The following is a 15,390-nucleotide window of genomic DNA, read 5'->3' as shown; positions in this document are numbered from 1 at the left end:
CTGCCTCAGCCCTCAGAGAAGTGGGGGGGGGGGGCGGGGGGGGCCTCCCAGCTCCCGCCCCGCCGGTCAGTGTGTGAGGACCAGCCCTGTGCTCCCAGGATTTCCTGGTGTGAATCCTCCCCGCGCAGCCCCCTTCAAGTGCCTGCGTGAGGGCGCTGTGCCCGGAGCCGGGACCGGAGCGCCACGCACTCGCCCTTAGCGCGTCTGTATGCGGTGTAGACCACCTGAGCGTGTGTGAGTTAGAAACAGCGAATCGGAAGGCCTGGGTGGCGAGTATGTATTTGTTTCCTGTGTTTTAGTATAATTTGGTTCCGCTCTAAGTTTATGGAGGGGCCGTGAGGCCCCTAAGCACTTACCCGTGTCTCCTGCACCCCCGCGTGTCTCAGTGTACGGGTGCCTCCACTTTGGCTCAGAGCTGGGGTCTCACGGGGAACCTGGCAGAGCCTGGGTGCGGCTGTCCGGCGAGTTTGTGGAGCCTGACTTAGCAGCCCATGTCCCCTCCCTTCCAGGCGGGGGTGGGGGCCCAGCTGTGCCCGCCTGACCCTGGGCTGTGGCCTTGCCTTCAGTCCCCATTTCATGTGTCAGAATTGCCCCATGATGCCATCACTTGACTTGTCAAGTGGTTTCGTGCTGCTAGCATCTCACCTATTTCTTCATCGGGATTCTAGAAGGTTCTCTTTGCAGAAAAGGTTTTTTGCCTCCAGGAAGTTAGGTAGGCTGTGTGGGCATCTAAATTATGCTAAACCCATGAGAGGTGCACCCAGTGAGCACAGCCTCCTCCAAGTGCAAACATGTATCTGTCACCTACGCTCTGAAGACGGGGCCACCCGGGTGTGCAGCAGGTGGGTGGGGGGCTGGTGGCCTCCCATGGGTGGTTGAAATTCATCCTTTGAAAATCCTTTAGGGCAGCCCAGGGGCTTGTGGGATTGTAGCTTTTTTGAGAGTCAAGAAGTGCAGTTCTCAGCCTTTGACCTTGGGCCTGGAGAGCGTCAAGTGTGTGGGAACCAGGCTCCCTCCTCAGCCTGCGGCTCTGGGGCGCCTCGCGCAGGACTCACTGCTGCCCTCTCTCCACAGTGCTGCTCACGGCCGTGAACTGTTACAGCGTGAAGGCGGCCACCCGGGTCCAGGACGCCTTCGCTGCGGCCAAGCTCCTGGCGCTGGCCCTCATCATCCTCCTGGGCTTCATCCAGATCGGGAAGGGTGAGTGTGACCTGGGCCCCCGTCCCCGCAGGCCCTGGGCCGGAACGTCTGCTGTGCCAGCGGGTGGCAGGGTTTCGAGCGAAAGACTGAACGTCACCCCACGAGTTAAACCCGCCCCGAGCGATGGGGAGAAACGGACCCACCCCCTCCCCTCCGAACCCTCTCCCGCCCACCCTTGAGGGCAGGGGTCGGATGGTGACGCGCGGGGGTTCGCAGAGTGACCTTGGTGCTGCGGGCGCGGCAGGTGGGGCTCTTCTGGTCGGTCTGCTGCTGAGGCGGATCTCACACGCAGGAGCACACATCTTAAGGGCATGTTTGAAGTGTAGCCGGCCCAGGGACGATGTGGGGCACCCCGGCCCCCGCGCCTTGTCCTGCTGACCCCCCCGTGGTCCTGCGCTTTGCCCCGTCACACGTGGGGGGGGGGCAGCAGAGATCCCACAGGGGCTGGCGCAGGGCAGCTTGGGGCTTTGGCAGAAGGTCGCTGGGCACACAGGCACGGCTGGTGTCCCTGGCCTCTGCACTGGTCTCGCCCTGCGTGCTCTCAGGGCGCTGGGGTGCGGGAAGGCAGCAGCCTGACTCGTCTCGTCCCTGGGGCGTCTCCGAGCCGCTCCACTCGGCCGGGTCTGCATTGTCCCAGGCCCTGCGCCGGCACCAGGCTGCAGTCCCGTGCGGGTCTTCTCCAGTGTGACACCCCGCGTGGGCGGCTCGGGCAGCTCCGTCTCGTCCACCCTCTTCACACGCTTTGGTGCTGGCCAGCTGGGTGTTAAGTGGGTAGAAAACCCCTAATGGCCCTGTACCTGCCGCATCCCCTGGGCTTCTGGCTGTGATACCCAGAAATTCATTCTGGTGGTTCCAGACTCTCCTGTCTCCCTCCCTGTAATGGCCACGCTGGGCACCGCGACTTATGGGAACCCAGCATCCAGAGTCTGCGGGCCTGTACAGGCGGCGCACATGATTCAGCAGAATTGGGTGCACATGGGGCTGCAGTGGCTGCCACGGCGCCTGCCCTCATGGGCCCTCTTCTTGGGGTAAAGGTAAGCCCGCATGCTGGTCCACACTGACCTAGTAACATGGAAGCGAGAATCCACATGGTTTGGGCAGATCGTCTTTATCGAGCACGTTACCATGTATGGAGCTTTCAGCGTGGCTCGGACCCCCTCAGCACCCACGGGCTACGGTATCATTGGCATCGAAGGGGAAATTGCCCCTGGTTTCCAGATAGATCCCTTGCTGTGGAAGGCAGGCCACTGCTTCAGGAGGGGACTTCCTCCTGGGGGCGTGTCCGGCCAGTGCCTCGGCCTCAGTGATGTCAGATCACCTGGGAGACCCACCCTTGGGTGAGCCCGAGGGGGGTCGTTGGGGGGGGTCGTGCCTGAGTGCTGGCTTCTGTTGCTCTGGCCCCTCCCGCAACGCTCCAGGAGCCGTCCTGGGACTCGGCTTCCAGCATCTTCTTTGAGACAGGACCTTATCTTTCTCCTTATTCCTCGGGTCTCGAGGACCCTGGTCGGGGCTGAATAATTCTGTGGCCTCGTGACGAGCTTGGCCCGGTGCCAGTGGGACGCAGCCGAGCAGCCTGTGTGGCCGGGACACGTGGCATTCGGTAGACTTGCCTGTGGAGGTATTTGCTTGGCTGCTATGATGAGGAATGTGGAGGGGGCGACCTGACTTTTGTAAAAACAAATTTCAGTGGTGACAGCAAAGGGCTTTTGTTCAGCCAGAATCCCTAGTATGTTTATAATTGTGTTGCTTTTGAAAACAACTCCCCCTCCCTGCCCCCCCCGCCCGCCCCCCAGCTCAGTTCCTTTCTGAGCTTGGGAAACGGTGCAGCGTGTGCAGAATTTCTGTCTCCTGGTTTTTTTTGAGGGTTTATGTTGTTCCCTGATGAATGCCTGCCCTTCTCAGGGACCCATCATTGCAGACGTTGATCCCCTTCTACGATGGAGTCAGTGGTCTGACTGTTTTCCCCTCGGGCAGCGGAGGCCCTGGGCCCCACGCTGGTGGTTTGATGGTGCTCAAGCCTCCTGCGGGCCCTGGGCGCCCCGCTCCATCGGGCATGGAGCCGCCGCTGCTCCTCCCCAGCATCCCCCTCCAGAAGGGGCTTGAGTCCAGCTGGCCACGGGTCGGCCGGGGCCCGCGCTGGGCTCGTTACCTCGGGACCTGCGAGCACTTGTCCTTCAGGAGAACTTCCCAAGGCCCTGAGTGTGACTCTGTTGGCGCCGGTGGCCCCTGCTGGCCAGAGCTTGGCTGTGGGGTGGGGACCCCAGACAGCACGTGAACGGGAGACTTGTGGACGAGGCGCCAGCCCGGACCAGGGCTGAGGGCGGGAGGGGGCGGCTGGACTCGGGCACAGAGCAGAACAGAGGGACTGCTTAGCGGGGCCCCGGGCCAAGCTCTCCGTGTGGGAGCAGCTCCGCTACCCTGCGGCTGGCGGAGGGGTGGGGGGAGTCGAGCATGCAGGCCCGGCGTCAGGGGAGGTGTCTGCGTTTGCTCCCGGCGTCCCCAGGGGAGATGGAACTCAGGTCAGCATTTCAGACCCAGCAGCTGCCGCAGAAAGCGTGGGACACCCCACAGGGGCCACGGCGCCAAGGTCAGGCTGTTCCCAAAGCCGAGTGGGTGTTTCCAAGCCCAGAAGGTGGGAGCCGGTGCAGAGGGTGGGTCCCTGTGTCTGGGCCCCTCCCGGAGGGCACACACTGGGACCCTTGTGGTTTCGTGTGGGCTGCGGTGTGGGGGGGAGGTCGGGGGGGAGCGGCCAGTGTGGACGGCCCGGTTGTACCGATAGAAGTGCTTCCTCCTTCTGGCGTCTGCACACATGCCCCTGCGGGGGGAGGTCGTGGGAGGCGCAGTCTCCGTGCCCCAGGCCGTCCTGCCCCCGGACCCCTGCCCCCTCGGAGCCTCCAGCAGCCCACAGGAGCTCACCCCGCTGCTGGGACGGTCGCCCCAGTTGCCAGGACACCTGTCTGTGGTTGGCACCACAGTGGAGGTTCCCGGCCCCCGTGTAGACCATCTCCTACGTCTGGGCATCGTCCCAAAGTGACGGGGGTCTCGGGTGGGGGCAGTCCCGGCAGACGGGCAAGCCCCTGGCAGCGAGCAGCACCGTGAAGTGTGCTGTCACCCCTCAAAGGGAGGGGACAGGCGTCCTCAGTGTTCCCAAGCCTGGCCTCCCCTTACAGAGGACTTCGGGGCCCATTTCCGCGGGGCTCAGGGTCGGGCCGGGACCGCAGGACACTGTGACGGGCCATGCAGGGCTAGGGGTGGGTTCTCCACGCTGCCCTGGTCACCTGCGGGCGGGGCAGGGCCGTCACCGGGGGCCGGTGCCTGTGGCCCATGCGCTCCTCACTGAACGTCGGGAGCCGCGGGTCACGGGGCCACCACGGAAAGACAAGCTACCAGCGAGGCAGGCTCGGTGGGTTTTCCTGTGTGTGTTCTTTGATGATTTGTAGTTGAGGCCTTTTCTCTGGGGCTGCAGGCCTCTAACTCAGCACCCAGAGCCCTAGCAGATGACCTGGCAAGGCCTGCCTGGGCCGCCCTCCGGCAGGACAGGCCAGCCATGCGGATGGAGCTGCGGCAAGAACGGGAGGTGGGGGGTGGCAGCCACCGAGCCATGCGCGGGGCACAGCCCGTTCCCAGGGGCCTCTCGCAGCCTGTTCGGTGGGGAGCAGGCCCCTTCCAACTGGGACTTGAGGTTTACGGCGGATCTTGAGGCCGAGGGCCAGCTCCTCCGGGGGGGGTGGGGGGTGGTAAGAGACAGGGGACGTCTGAGACATATGCTGGTGAACAGGCACCGGCCCCCCAGCCTCCCCAAACCCAGATTCCTGCTCCATTGCCGTTCGCAGACCTCAGGCAGAGCAGGAGAGGCACCCGGCGCCTGGGACGTGCCCGGGCTGGGGCAGCGGGCGGGCGAGCCTGACGAGGGACCAGCCGGACGCGTCCTCTCCGAGGACACTGGTGTGTGGACGGGGCTGGAGACCCGGCGCTGCTTTGTCCCCAGGCCCACTAAGGGCTGCGGTCATGCGGAGCTGACTCGCCATGGAGGACTCACAGCCTGGAGGTCTGGTGGCCCCACGGGTGACAGCCCATTTTACAGAGCAGGAGCCTGAGGCCACAGCTTGTCCCAGCCACATTCATGAGGCACAGAGTGGAGACTGGCCCAGGCGAGTCTGGCCCAGGCGGAGTGAGTCCTGTCGTCCCCTCGCAGTTCTGGGGGACGAAAGTCCAGAGTCAGGGCTGCGTTCCCTCTGAAACTCGGTGGGATTCCTCCTTGTCCGTTCAGGCTTCCGTCGCCCCTGGGCTCTCGGCTGCAGCGTGCTGCCCTCTCGGCCCCCTCCCCGCGGCCTCTCCCCGCACCTCTGTGTGTCCCTGTCCTGTGAGGACACTCCCCTCCCCTACGGTCTCCTCTCGAGACCCTTACCTTAATTCCGTCTTCCAAGACCCTTTTCCAAGTCAGGTCACATTCAGGGGTCTGGGCTGGCATGAATTTAGGGGGGGCCCGTTCAGCACGGCTCTTGACATAAATGGCCGCCCCTGGTGCCCCAGAGGAACAAAGCGGGACCACAGGTAGAAGGTTCCAGCATGGTGGACGCTCCCCAGTTTGGGGATGACTTTCTCACGGTGTCCCCGTCCCAGGAGGGGTGCCCCGGGCGGGTCCAGCTGTGGGAAAGCGCTGGGTGGGGGCGGGGCCTGGCCAGCCGTGGGGTTCTGGCATTTTCTGCAGCTGCCTCCTACTGCCCATCTCCAGATCCGGGCGTTGACAGGCCCCCGGGGCCCCAGAGGCCCGGCGAGTGCCTGACCAGGCCTCCCTCCCACGCAGAGGCCGCTGGGTCTCAGGGGACGCAGGGCCTGTGGGGAGCGCTTGTTCTCAGTCCGGAGCCACAGGCCGAGCGCACTTCCCTGGTGGGAGAAAGGGCCACCGGGTGCCCTCCCCCACCCGACACCAATGGCTCCCATGGCTGCGTCCTAGTGACGCAGGGACCCGGGCTGGCTTTCCCTGAGAGCAGCTCCCTGGGGCCTCTGAGCAACCCCTCCCCCCCAGTTACCCCAGTCCTCAGGGGATCCCAGTGGGTGGGAGGCTGGCTCCGCTGTGACATCGCAGCCTGCCGACGGGCACGTCTGGCCGTGTGCTGGCATGCATGTTCCTCGCGGCCCATCTGGGACGGCACTGGCAGTGGCTGTGACTTAGGGCTGGGACAGGCAGACGTGAGCAGAGGGGCTCCCGGGGCTGGCACGCAGCACGGACGAGTGGAGGGCCGGGCTCAGCGAGGTGGGATGCTGCCGTCCCTGGGGGCAGCAGGTAGAGGCAGCTTTGAGGTCTGCAGAGAGGGGTGCTGGCACAGGGGACCCCAGGAAGCTGTGGGTCCCGGGGTTCCCGCCTCCCCGCTCCCCCCACTTGTAGACTGAAACAGGACCTGCTGTCTGTCCGTCCATTGCCGTCAGCCTTCCCGCTCGTAGGGTGTGCTGGGGCCCGGTGGGGACAGAGCCTGACGGGCAGCTTGGAGCACAGTGACCACCGGGGGGCTGGTTATTCTCCCGTGTCCAGTGCGCCCCAGTGTGGGGTCTGAGGGAGGGAAGGTGTCTGCCCCAGCGACGGGAGCAGTGGCGTGTGAGCCGGGCGTCTGGCCCCGAATTGTGGCCGTGCGGGGGCTGCATGGCCAGGGTGCCCACAGCCCCTGCGGGCCCACCCCCTCAGGAGCCCCCACCCCAGCCACGGCAGCCCCAAGCTCTCCAGCCACGGCCACACGTCCCCTGGTTGCTGTGGGCAGCTCAGTGTTTAAGACCACACGTGGGGGAATCTGCCCTCCCCCCCAGGACAGTCGTGTCTCCTTGCTGCGCCCCACCCCCGCCCACTACCATCGCTGCCTGGCTCCTGCAGCTGCCGACACACATCATCCACTGGAGGGGTGGCTGCCTCGCCCGCTTCTGGAGACGGGCAGGCGGCCCTCCCGCCAGCTCTCCGAGCCTCCTTCCAGAACGCCTGCTGTTAGGGCTCCAGCCCCGGCAGGACACCAGGACGGTGAGGGCAGGCACAGCCGGTGTCCCCACGCGGCCGCCCAGGCCAAGTGCCACCCAGAGCCAGCGGGCCCAGCGCCCGCTCCTCGATGCCTGTCGGGAAGGAGGGGCCGCAGGCTTGGCCGGCACTTGGTCAGGAGCCTGGAGGAGCCACAGGTCTCCCTTCTGGGCCGGTGTCCAGAGCAGGCCCAGGCCGAGCACGGCCAGGAGCTGGGCCGGGGGCGCAGGCGTGCCGGCCACTCTCAGGGCCGCTCAGTCTGCGATCCCTCCCTCTGTCCCTGCTGTGCCGTGGGGCTCTCCGTGCCTGCGGGAGGGGACAGGGCAGTGACGGGGCGGGAGACGGCCCAGAACTGGCTGAGGTTGACTGCAGACCCCACCCCACACGGGGTCTCGGGCCGGGGGCTTGCCGGCCACACTCCACGCTGCGGGGTCTGGGGCCGCCGGGGTGCCCTCCTTCCTCCAAGGGACCTCAGGCACTTTGTAGACCGGGTGGAGCCACGGACGGCCGAGGGGGTCCAGCAGATGGCCCGGCCACACTTGTCCTAGGAATAGAAGCCTTGTGGGCTCTTTGGGAGAGGCCTGGCGAGGCCCCCGGTGAGATTCTTTAATCTGTTGGGTCAGGGCAGCCGGTATTTTCCTGGCATCGTAGACCCTGCAAAATCCAGCCTGTAAACCCCAGAAAACACTGTTCTACGTCAGGAATTCCTCCCCGGCATGTTCGTCTCGGGGAGCTGACTGTGTGTGCGTGTCAGAGCGCTGCACCGGTGACACAGCGTGTGAGCCCTTGATGGAAACCTCAGGCTACACGGGCCTGGGACTGAAAACATCAGCTTCTCAGCTGTATCTCGAGCCTTGACTTTTATCCCTGTGCTCGCACTTGAACCCTAGTGCACAGGACTCCTGAGCACCCACACTTCACATGTCCTGCACCGGGCTGGGTGCTTGCTGATCTCCAGGGCAACAGTCCCCCCTCCCCGCCCCCCCCACATGGAGCGTCTCCAGCTCATACGTGCACACACGCTGTGCACAGGTTACACACACGCGAATACACATGCGTGCACACACAGTGTCTCTAACTCAGCTGAGGCCTCACACCTGCACCAAAGCCTGTACCCCAGCGTGTGCAAACAGAAATTTAACGCCAGTAATAACCAGGATACAGAGAGGTGTGTTCTAGCAGGGAAACTGGGCAAAATAATGTGAGAGTTACAGGTTTGAGACAAGCCTGCAGTACTTGTGAGGAGCCTTTATTGTAAAAGAGCACCAAGGTTCCGGAAGTCTCTGTGGGACCCAGGAGCCATCTCATCGGGCTGCCCCAGGCTCTCGGGGGCAGCCATGGCATTCTGGGAGGTGTGGGGCGGTGTGGACACGCACTCCCTGAGGTCAGACCTCACAATCCTAGGTCCCCCTGCATGCTGGCAGTTCCCCACCCCCAGGGCGGGCGACCCGAGCCTCAGTTTCCTCAGCTGTTGGACAGCAAAAGTACGTGGACAAGGCTGTGGGATGTGGCAGAGCTCTTCAGGTGTAAAGGAGAACACATTCCAGAACATTTCCACTGGGGCGCTGCGGGGGGTGGGGGTTACCCAGAGGGGCTCTGGGCTCTGGTAAGGTAGAGATGAAGGGTGTGCTGTCCCGAGCCAGCGCTCCGCCCCGCCCCGCCTGCCCTGCCTGCTGACCACCCTGTGACCAGGCAGTCCCAGGACGCGGGCCTCGGACACCAGTCACACGCAGGCAGTGGGCTGGGTGCGGCGCCAGCCGCCCTGGGACCTGTTCGTCTCCTCACGAGACCGTGGCCTCCTCTGGGGGCAGGGGCGGGGGCCGGGCGGGCGCCTTGAGGATCCCACATGCACCTCGCGGCGCAGGCTGAAGAGCAAAGGCCCAGCACCCCTGGGGGTCAGGACGCACAAGCCCACGGGCAGAGACCAGGTCACCGTAGGAAGATGGATCCAGAAACAGGAACTGGGGTCCCTCTCCCCCCTCACCACGGTGTTTGTGCAGGAAACCCCCTGCTGTTTTGAGGTTCAGGCTTCCGTGGGGGGGGGATGGATTTTATGGGAACCTCCCTGCCATGCCCCCCTCTGCAAACCTCCTCCCATCCCGTCTTCATATCCTATTCCTGGGGTGACTGAGGCGCTCACCTTGTCCCTTGGGGACCTCGGGCTCCCCTGGCGCCCTCCACCCTCCCATCCCCCGGGGGCCCGCAGACCCACTGGCTGTGGGTGACATTGACCCATGTGCAGCCCCGGGTCATGTGGTTCGGCGGCCTCAGCTGGCTGGGGACACAGACCTTCACATCCAGACCCACAAGGAATCGTTAGTAATGGCCCCCAGACTACCCAGCCCAGGACGTCCTTCTTCCGGCAGGCAGGCCACTGTCAGGTGGGCTGAGCCACCAGCTGTGGCCCTTGCGACCTTTGCTCTTGTCTCCGTATCTGAGACGCATGGGGGGCGACCGCCAGGCTGTGGCCCTCCTCAGGGAGCAAGGGTTTCTGGGCCTGGGCGTACAGGCCCGTTTTACGGATACCGTAACTGAGCCTCGTAAAGGGCCCTGGCAGCCACAGACCCTCCCGGACCCCCACGTTTCACCTTGCGTGTGCCGGGGTGGGTGGTGGACCCAAACCCACGTCCGCTGGAGCCTGTGACTGCCCTTGTTCAGAGGAAGGGCCCTTGCAGCTGGATCTCAGGGAAGGAAAGCGACAAGACCATCGGGGGGGAAATCCGGTGACGCAGGCGTCCTCGTCAGACACAGGGAGCAGACGCTGGAGTGACGTGGCCGCACGCCAGGGACACCTGGGCCGCTCCAGGTGGAAATGGTCAGAGAAGTGGCCCAGAGCCCGGTCTGTGGTCCACGTCGCAGGTCGAGGCTGACGTGCCCCCGAGGACGGCTGTCCAGAAGGGGCTTGCGCTGCCCTGTCACTGGGGCAGGCGTGTTTCGTGGAGGCGGTGGCCCCTCTCCCAGCTCAGTGTCTCAGGTGCGGCCGTGGTCCGGGGACCCAGCCAAGTCATTTTCAGGAAGTCCCTGCTGACACTTGCTGACGGCACCCGTTCCCAGCACCGAAGCGGGGAGAGCACAGAGTCGGGCCCAGGCGCCCCTGATGCGGGGCTCGTGCCATGGGCTCTGTGGGGAGTGTCCTCTGGGGTGACTGGGGCTGACTCCCCGCACCCGCCCATCTGGGCACACGGACCGTGCACAACCCGGGCTCTGCAGAGCTGCCGCCCCTCCCGAGCGGGCTCGTGGCCTCCTGGCGGCCGGGCCCCTGGCTCACAGCACAACCGTGCTCACCTCCCGTGCTCACCTCCGCCTGCTCGCTCCTGGCCCTGGGCTGTTTGGGAATCCTGTGTGGGTCAGGTCGCTTGGCAGGTATCTTGCTCCAGGAACATTCCGGAGCTTGCGGTGTGGTCTCCGCAGTGCTCTGTAACCCAGCATTCTTTCTGTTTGGCCTTTGCCAGGTGATGTGTCCAATCTGAATCCCAAGTCCTCATTTGAGGGCACCAAACTGGACGTGGGGAACATCGTGCTGGCTTTGTACAGTGGCCTCTTTGCCTACGGGGGATGGTAGGTTCCAGACTGTCGGGGTCTCGGGGTCTGGGGCCACACGGGCTGGGTGGGCCCTCAGCGCTGTTCTGGGGAGTGGCAGGAGAGCCTGTGGGAGCCGCTGCTGGCCCCTTGTGTCCCAGGAGAGCAGGGAGAGGGCCCCGGAGCAGCCCTGGGCAGAGCACCAAGCTGGGGGTTCTCGGCCTCCCCACCACGAGCGAGGAGCCTGTCTGAGCCCTTGCTGGCGCCTTCCATCCCTCCGGGTCCGCAGCTGAGGCCCCTGCCCTCGGGGCAGGCTGTACTGCACCACAGAGTGGCTGCTGTGTGGCAGGCCGCTGGGCAGGCAGGTGAGGAAGGTGCTGGAAAGGGTCAGGCAGGGGACAGGGTGCCTCGGGGCACACTCGGTGGCGTGGCACCATTAACACGGACACCAAACCCACGAGGGCTGCCTTTGAATCTTTTTCCACGAGGCCTGAGCCTGACCTTGAGTGCGTGGCGTGGACATTCACATCCACACACGAAGCGGGCCAGGGCGGGTGGAGGTGCCCAGGGCGCTGCCGTCAGGCTGGTCCGTGCACCTGTCTCAGAGACGGTGCTGGCCGCCCGCGGTGGGGGTCGGAATGGGTGGAGGACGGGCTGCTTGGGGGCGAGGGGGAGGCACTGATTTCCCTCCGTGCCAGTAGGCACCCCCATGTCCCCAGCTGCTCAGCAAGGGGGGTCCCGGGTGGTGGGTGTGGGGACCTCCTCGTCCCCAGGGGCCCGGAGCAGCCAGGAGGGGGCCCCGTGGAATCTGCTAATGATTGTGGGAGGGAAGTATAGTTAAATTCCCTCTCGATTCTAGGAATTACTTGAATTTTGTCACGGAGGAGATGATCAATCCCTACAGGTATGAGTGTGAACAGGGCAGAGGGGCTTCGGGGGCAGGGCTTGTGCGGGGCGGGGGTGTGGGTGTTGGTGTCCAGCCTCACACTGGCCACGTGGTGACCTCGAACAAGGTCCCCCTCAGGATGGGCAGGAATCCCTGCATCACGGACTGGGGCTCAAGGCTGGCCGGGGGGACGTGGAGTCACTAGCCCGGGGTCATGCAGCCGACCGACCGCGGGGGCCCGCCTCCAGCCACTTACCCGTGCTGGCGACGTGTGGCCGCTTGGCCCTTCCCTGTGCGGTGAGGCTTGGGACCTGGCCAGCACGTGCTGGGAAGGGCACCCAGCTCCTTGCCACCCAGTCTGGCTCCACGGGCTGCACTTTGATGACGTGCCCTCTCTTTCTTTCCAGAAACCTGCCTCTGGCCATCATCATCTCCCTCCCCATCGTCACCCTGGTGTACGTGCTGACCAACCTGGCCTACTTCACCACGCTGTCCACAGAGCAGATGCTGACGTCAGAGGCTGTGGCCGTGGTACGGCCCTCCCCACCCCCACCCCAGCCCGGCCGGGTCACGGAGGCTCACTGGGCCGGCTCTGAGCCCGTGAAGGCTGAGCAGATCAGGCCCCTCATCCGAGAAGTGCACCCTGCTCAGAGGGGTCAGGCTGGGTCTTGCTCAGCCCGAGGAAAGAGTGAGGGCGGGTCTTTAACCCTGGCTCACGGGACGCTCGTGGAGTCTTTGAAAGTCAGTGCCCAGCCTCCCCCTGGCCAGTGTTCTGTCATCATGTTTGTGGTGGTCCCAGCCTGAGCAGTTGGGTTTTTTTTTTTAAGTTTATTTATCTTTGAGAGAAAATACACGAGTGGGGGAGGGACAGAGAGAGGACAGAGTGAGACTCCCAAGGAGGCTGCACGCTGTCAGCACAGAGCCTGACGCGGGACTCGAACTTGCAAACCATGAGATCGTGACCTGAGCCAAAGTCAAGCACTTAACTGACTGACCCCCCCCGCCCCCAGGCGCCCCCTGGACTGGGTGATTTTTAAAGCTGGGTACGGGGTTGGGGTTTAAGGTGGGTCCTTGCGGACCTTGGTGATCTGGAAGGTTCAGTGCCAGGCAAGCGAGGCCTCCAGCCCTGGCGCGGGGAGGTGGGGCTGCGTAGCCTTCCCACACCCACAGCCGGGATGTGTCCGGAGCCGCCACTGCTGGCCGTCGTGGACACTGGGTTCAGAGGAGGGGCACGGCATCTCCGGGTCCCACAGAGGCGGCCAACTGAGTACCTTGTCAGCCCCCAGACTGCGCAGGGGGATCCCCAGAGCCGGTGGTCTCCCCCTGCAGCGCCCACCCATCTCTACCTTCTGAATAAACACCAAGTCCTGCTCTGGGCTTGGGGTGGGGGGCCAGCCGGAGGCAGCAGATGTGCTGACGGGGGGGCCATGCCCACGGCCAGCCTGGGGCAAGGGGTGCCCGTGAGAGGTGCCCGAGGAAAGTGCTGGCAGGTATGGGTGGAGAGTAGGGGCCAGGGCCCCCTGTCAGACAAGGACCTGCCCCTGGGACCCCCTCCCCCCACCCCCAGTCCAGACCCCAGGGGCTCCCTCCCTGTGCAGAAGTCAGACGGGCATGTAGGAAATGGTCAGACAGGAGGGGCCGGGCGGGGAGGTGCCGTGGGGCCCCGGGGGCTCAGGCTCCGTGTCTGCCTAGGACTTCGGGAACTATCACCTCGGCGTCATGTCCTGGGTCATCCCCGTCTTCGTGGGACTGTCCTGCTTCGGCTCCGTCAACGGGTCCCTCTTCACGTCCTCCAGGTGGGGCCACACCAGGACCAGCCTCCTGTCACCCAGGCTGTGGGGGGCGGGGGCGGGATGGGGGGCGGTGCCTGCACACCACTGTCCAGTGCGTGCTCTAGCGCCTCTTTCCCCATCAAGGGACACGTAGCTGTCAGAACCTCCCAGTGATACAGAAATAGGGGACCGGTGGGCTCCATCCTGCCCCCTGGCCCCTGCCCACAGGCAACACTGAACTGTGTCCTTCTGGAATCTTCCATGGGTTCATTTCAAACCCTGCCGGATGGCCGGCGGGTAATGGATGTGAGGAAGGCTGAAGGTTCCCCTTTGCCAGCTGTGCCCATCAGGGACCCCAAGAAGCCCACGTGGGAGCCCAGCGCTTGGCATGACCCTCCGCTCCCTGCCCTGCCTGGGGGCACATGGGGAGGACGCTGAACGCTCGCTCTTCGGTCCACAGGCTCTTCTTCGTGGGGTCCAGGGAGGGTCACCTGCCCTCCGTCCTCTCCATGATCCACCCGCAGCACCTGACGCCTGTACCCTCCCTCGTGTTTACGGTAGGTGGGCGGTGCCGCCCGCGTCCCGTCCTCCATCCCCAGTCGAAATGGGACGCTGGCGCGGCCCTCGGGGCCCGCCCTGGGGGGCTCCCTGGCGGGAGGCCGCACATTCCTTCTACACGAAGCCTGTTCCAGCTTCGCCTGCCTTCTGCGGGCTGCAGACGGGAGGTGGACACGGAGACACAAACAGTTAACGCGAGTGTTTCCTCACATTGTGCTTCGCTGAACACCAAAGGGCACTAGGTTTTTTAATTCCAGAAATGATGCATAATAGCTGTAAAACAGAAAGCCTCAGAACAGTCTGAAGCATGTGAGGCCAAAGCTCTGTCTCAGGAGACTGCTGTTGACAGGCAGCTCCCTGGGCGATGAGTTCCCTGCCGCTATGGGGCCAACCCCCCCCCCCCCCACCCCCCCCCGGCAACCCAGCCGCAGGACACGGGAACAGAAAGCGTGTGTTGGCTCAGTTTCTCGGGTTCAAGCTCGGGGCAGCGTGGCTGGGCGGCCCTGGTTCAGGGTCCCCGGTCAGGGTTCCCCGCAGCACGGTCGTGCAGGCGGAGGTGAGGCTGTTGTCCCATCTGGAGGCTCGCGTGCCGCTGGAAGCGCCTCTTCAGGTGGCTCCCCATGCAGCCGCAGGAAGGAGCATGCGAGCCGGCGGACGGCGACGGGAAAGCTGCCACGTCCTTTGTGACCTGGGCTCAGAAGTCCCTCTCCGTCATTGCTGACACATTGTGTCAGGAGTGTGAGTCCGTAGGCCCAGCCCGACTCAGGCATGGGGCTTAGGTCGGCGTCTCGGAGAGAAAAGGGTCAAGTGATTTTTGGACTTTTTTTTTTTAATATTTATTCATTTTTGAGAGACAGAGAGAGACAGAGCGTGAGCAGGGGAGGGGCAAAGAGAGAGGGAGACACAGAATCCGAAGCAGCTCCAGGCTCTGGGCTGTCAGCACAGAGCCCGACACGGAGCTCAAACCCACGGACCGTGAGATCATGACCTGAGCTGAAGTCGGTTGTTTAACCGGCTGAGCCCCCAGGCGCCCCTAGTCACCCTGCAGAGTCGATCTCGGTTTTGAAACCACCGCATGGCGGTCGCAGCCTGGCTGCTCCACATTTGTTTCAGCGACCGCACAGTGTGGCGGTAACGCCGCAGCGAGGGGGGGATGGGTGTGTCCCCCCCTCCCCCCGCTCCCAGTGGCGCACGTGCCTCTGCTGTGAATGAAGTCCAGGCGCCGTCCCGGCCGCCCTGCTCACCGCGGCCGCCTCTCTGCTTGCAGTGCGTCATGACCCTCCTGTACGCCTTCTCTAGAGATATTTTCTCCGTCATCAACTTCTTCAGCTTCTTCAACTGGCTGTGTGTGGCCCTGGCCATCATCGGGATGCTGTGGCTCCGCTACAAGAAGCCTGAGCTGGAGCGGCCCATCAAGGTGAGGGCCTGGCTGCGGGAGGGCTGTGGGCATGGGG

At 64.4% G+C, this 15,390-nt stretch overlaps 1 protein-coding gene across 1 annotated transcript in view; it reads left to right on the top strand.

Annotated features, from left to right (window-relative positions):
- The window catches only part of SLC7A5 (solute carrier family 7 member 5), a 35,970-nt gene that overhangs the window by 17,466 nt on the left and 3,114 nt on the right, over window positions 1-15,390 (top strand). The window contains exons 3-9 of the mRNA XM_077754183.1: window positions 1,075-1,200; window positions 10,654-10,759; window positions 11,580-11,624; window positions 12,014-12,137; window positions 13,299-13,402; window positions 13,839-13,935; window positions 15,204-15,353. Coding sequence (XP_077610309.1) covers window positions 1,075-1,200; window positions 10,654-10,759; window positions 11,580-11,624; window positions 12,014-12,137; window positions 13,299-13,402; window positions 13,839-13,935; window positions 15,204-15,353 — 752 coding nt within the window. The remainder of the gene's footprint in view (window positions 1-1,074; window positions 1,201-10,653; window positions 10,760-11,579; window positions 11,625-12,013; window positions 12,138-13,298; window positions 13,403-13,838; window positions 13,936-15,203; window positions 15,354-15,390) is intronic.

This window comes from Crocuta crocuta, unplaced genomic scaffold (assembly GCF_008692635.1).
Source record: "Crocuta crocuta isolate KB4526 unplaced genomic scaffold, BGI_CrCroc_1.0 scaffold61, whole genome shotgun sequence".
In the NCBI taxonomy this organism is placed as follows: Eukaryota; Metazoa; Chordata; class Mammalia; order Carnivora; family Hyaenidae; genus Crocuta; species Crocuta crocuta.
Note: the sequence above shows the minus strand (reverse complement) of the source record. Positions and strands in the feature narration are given on the sequence as shown.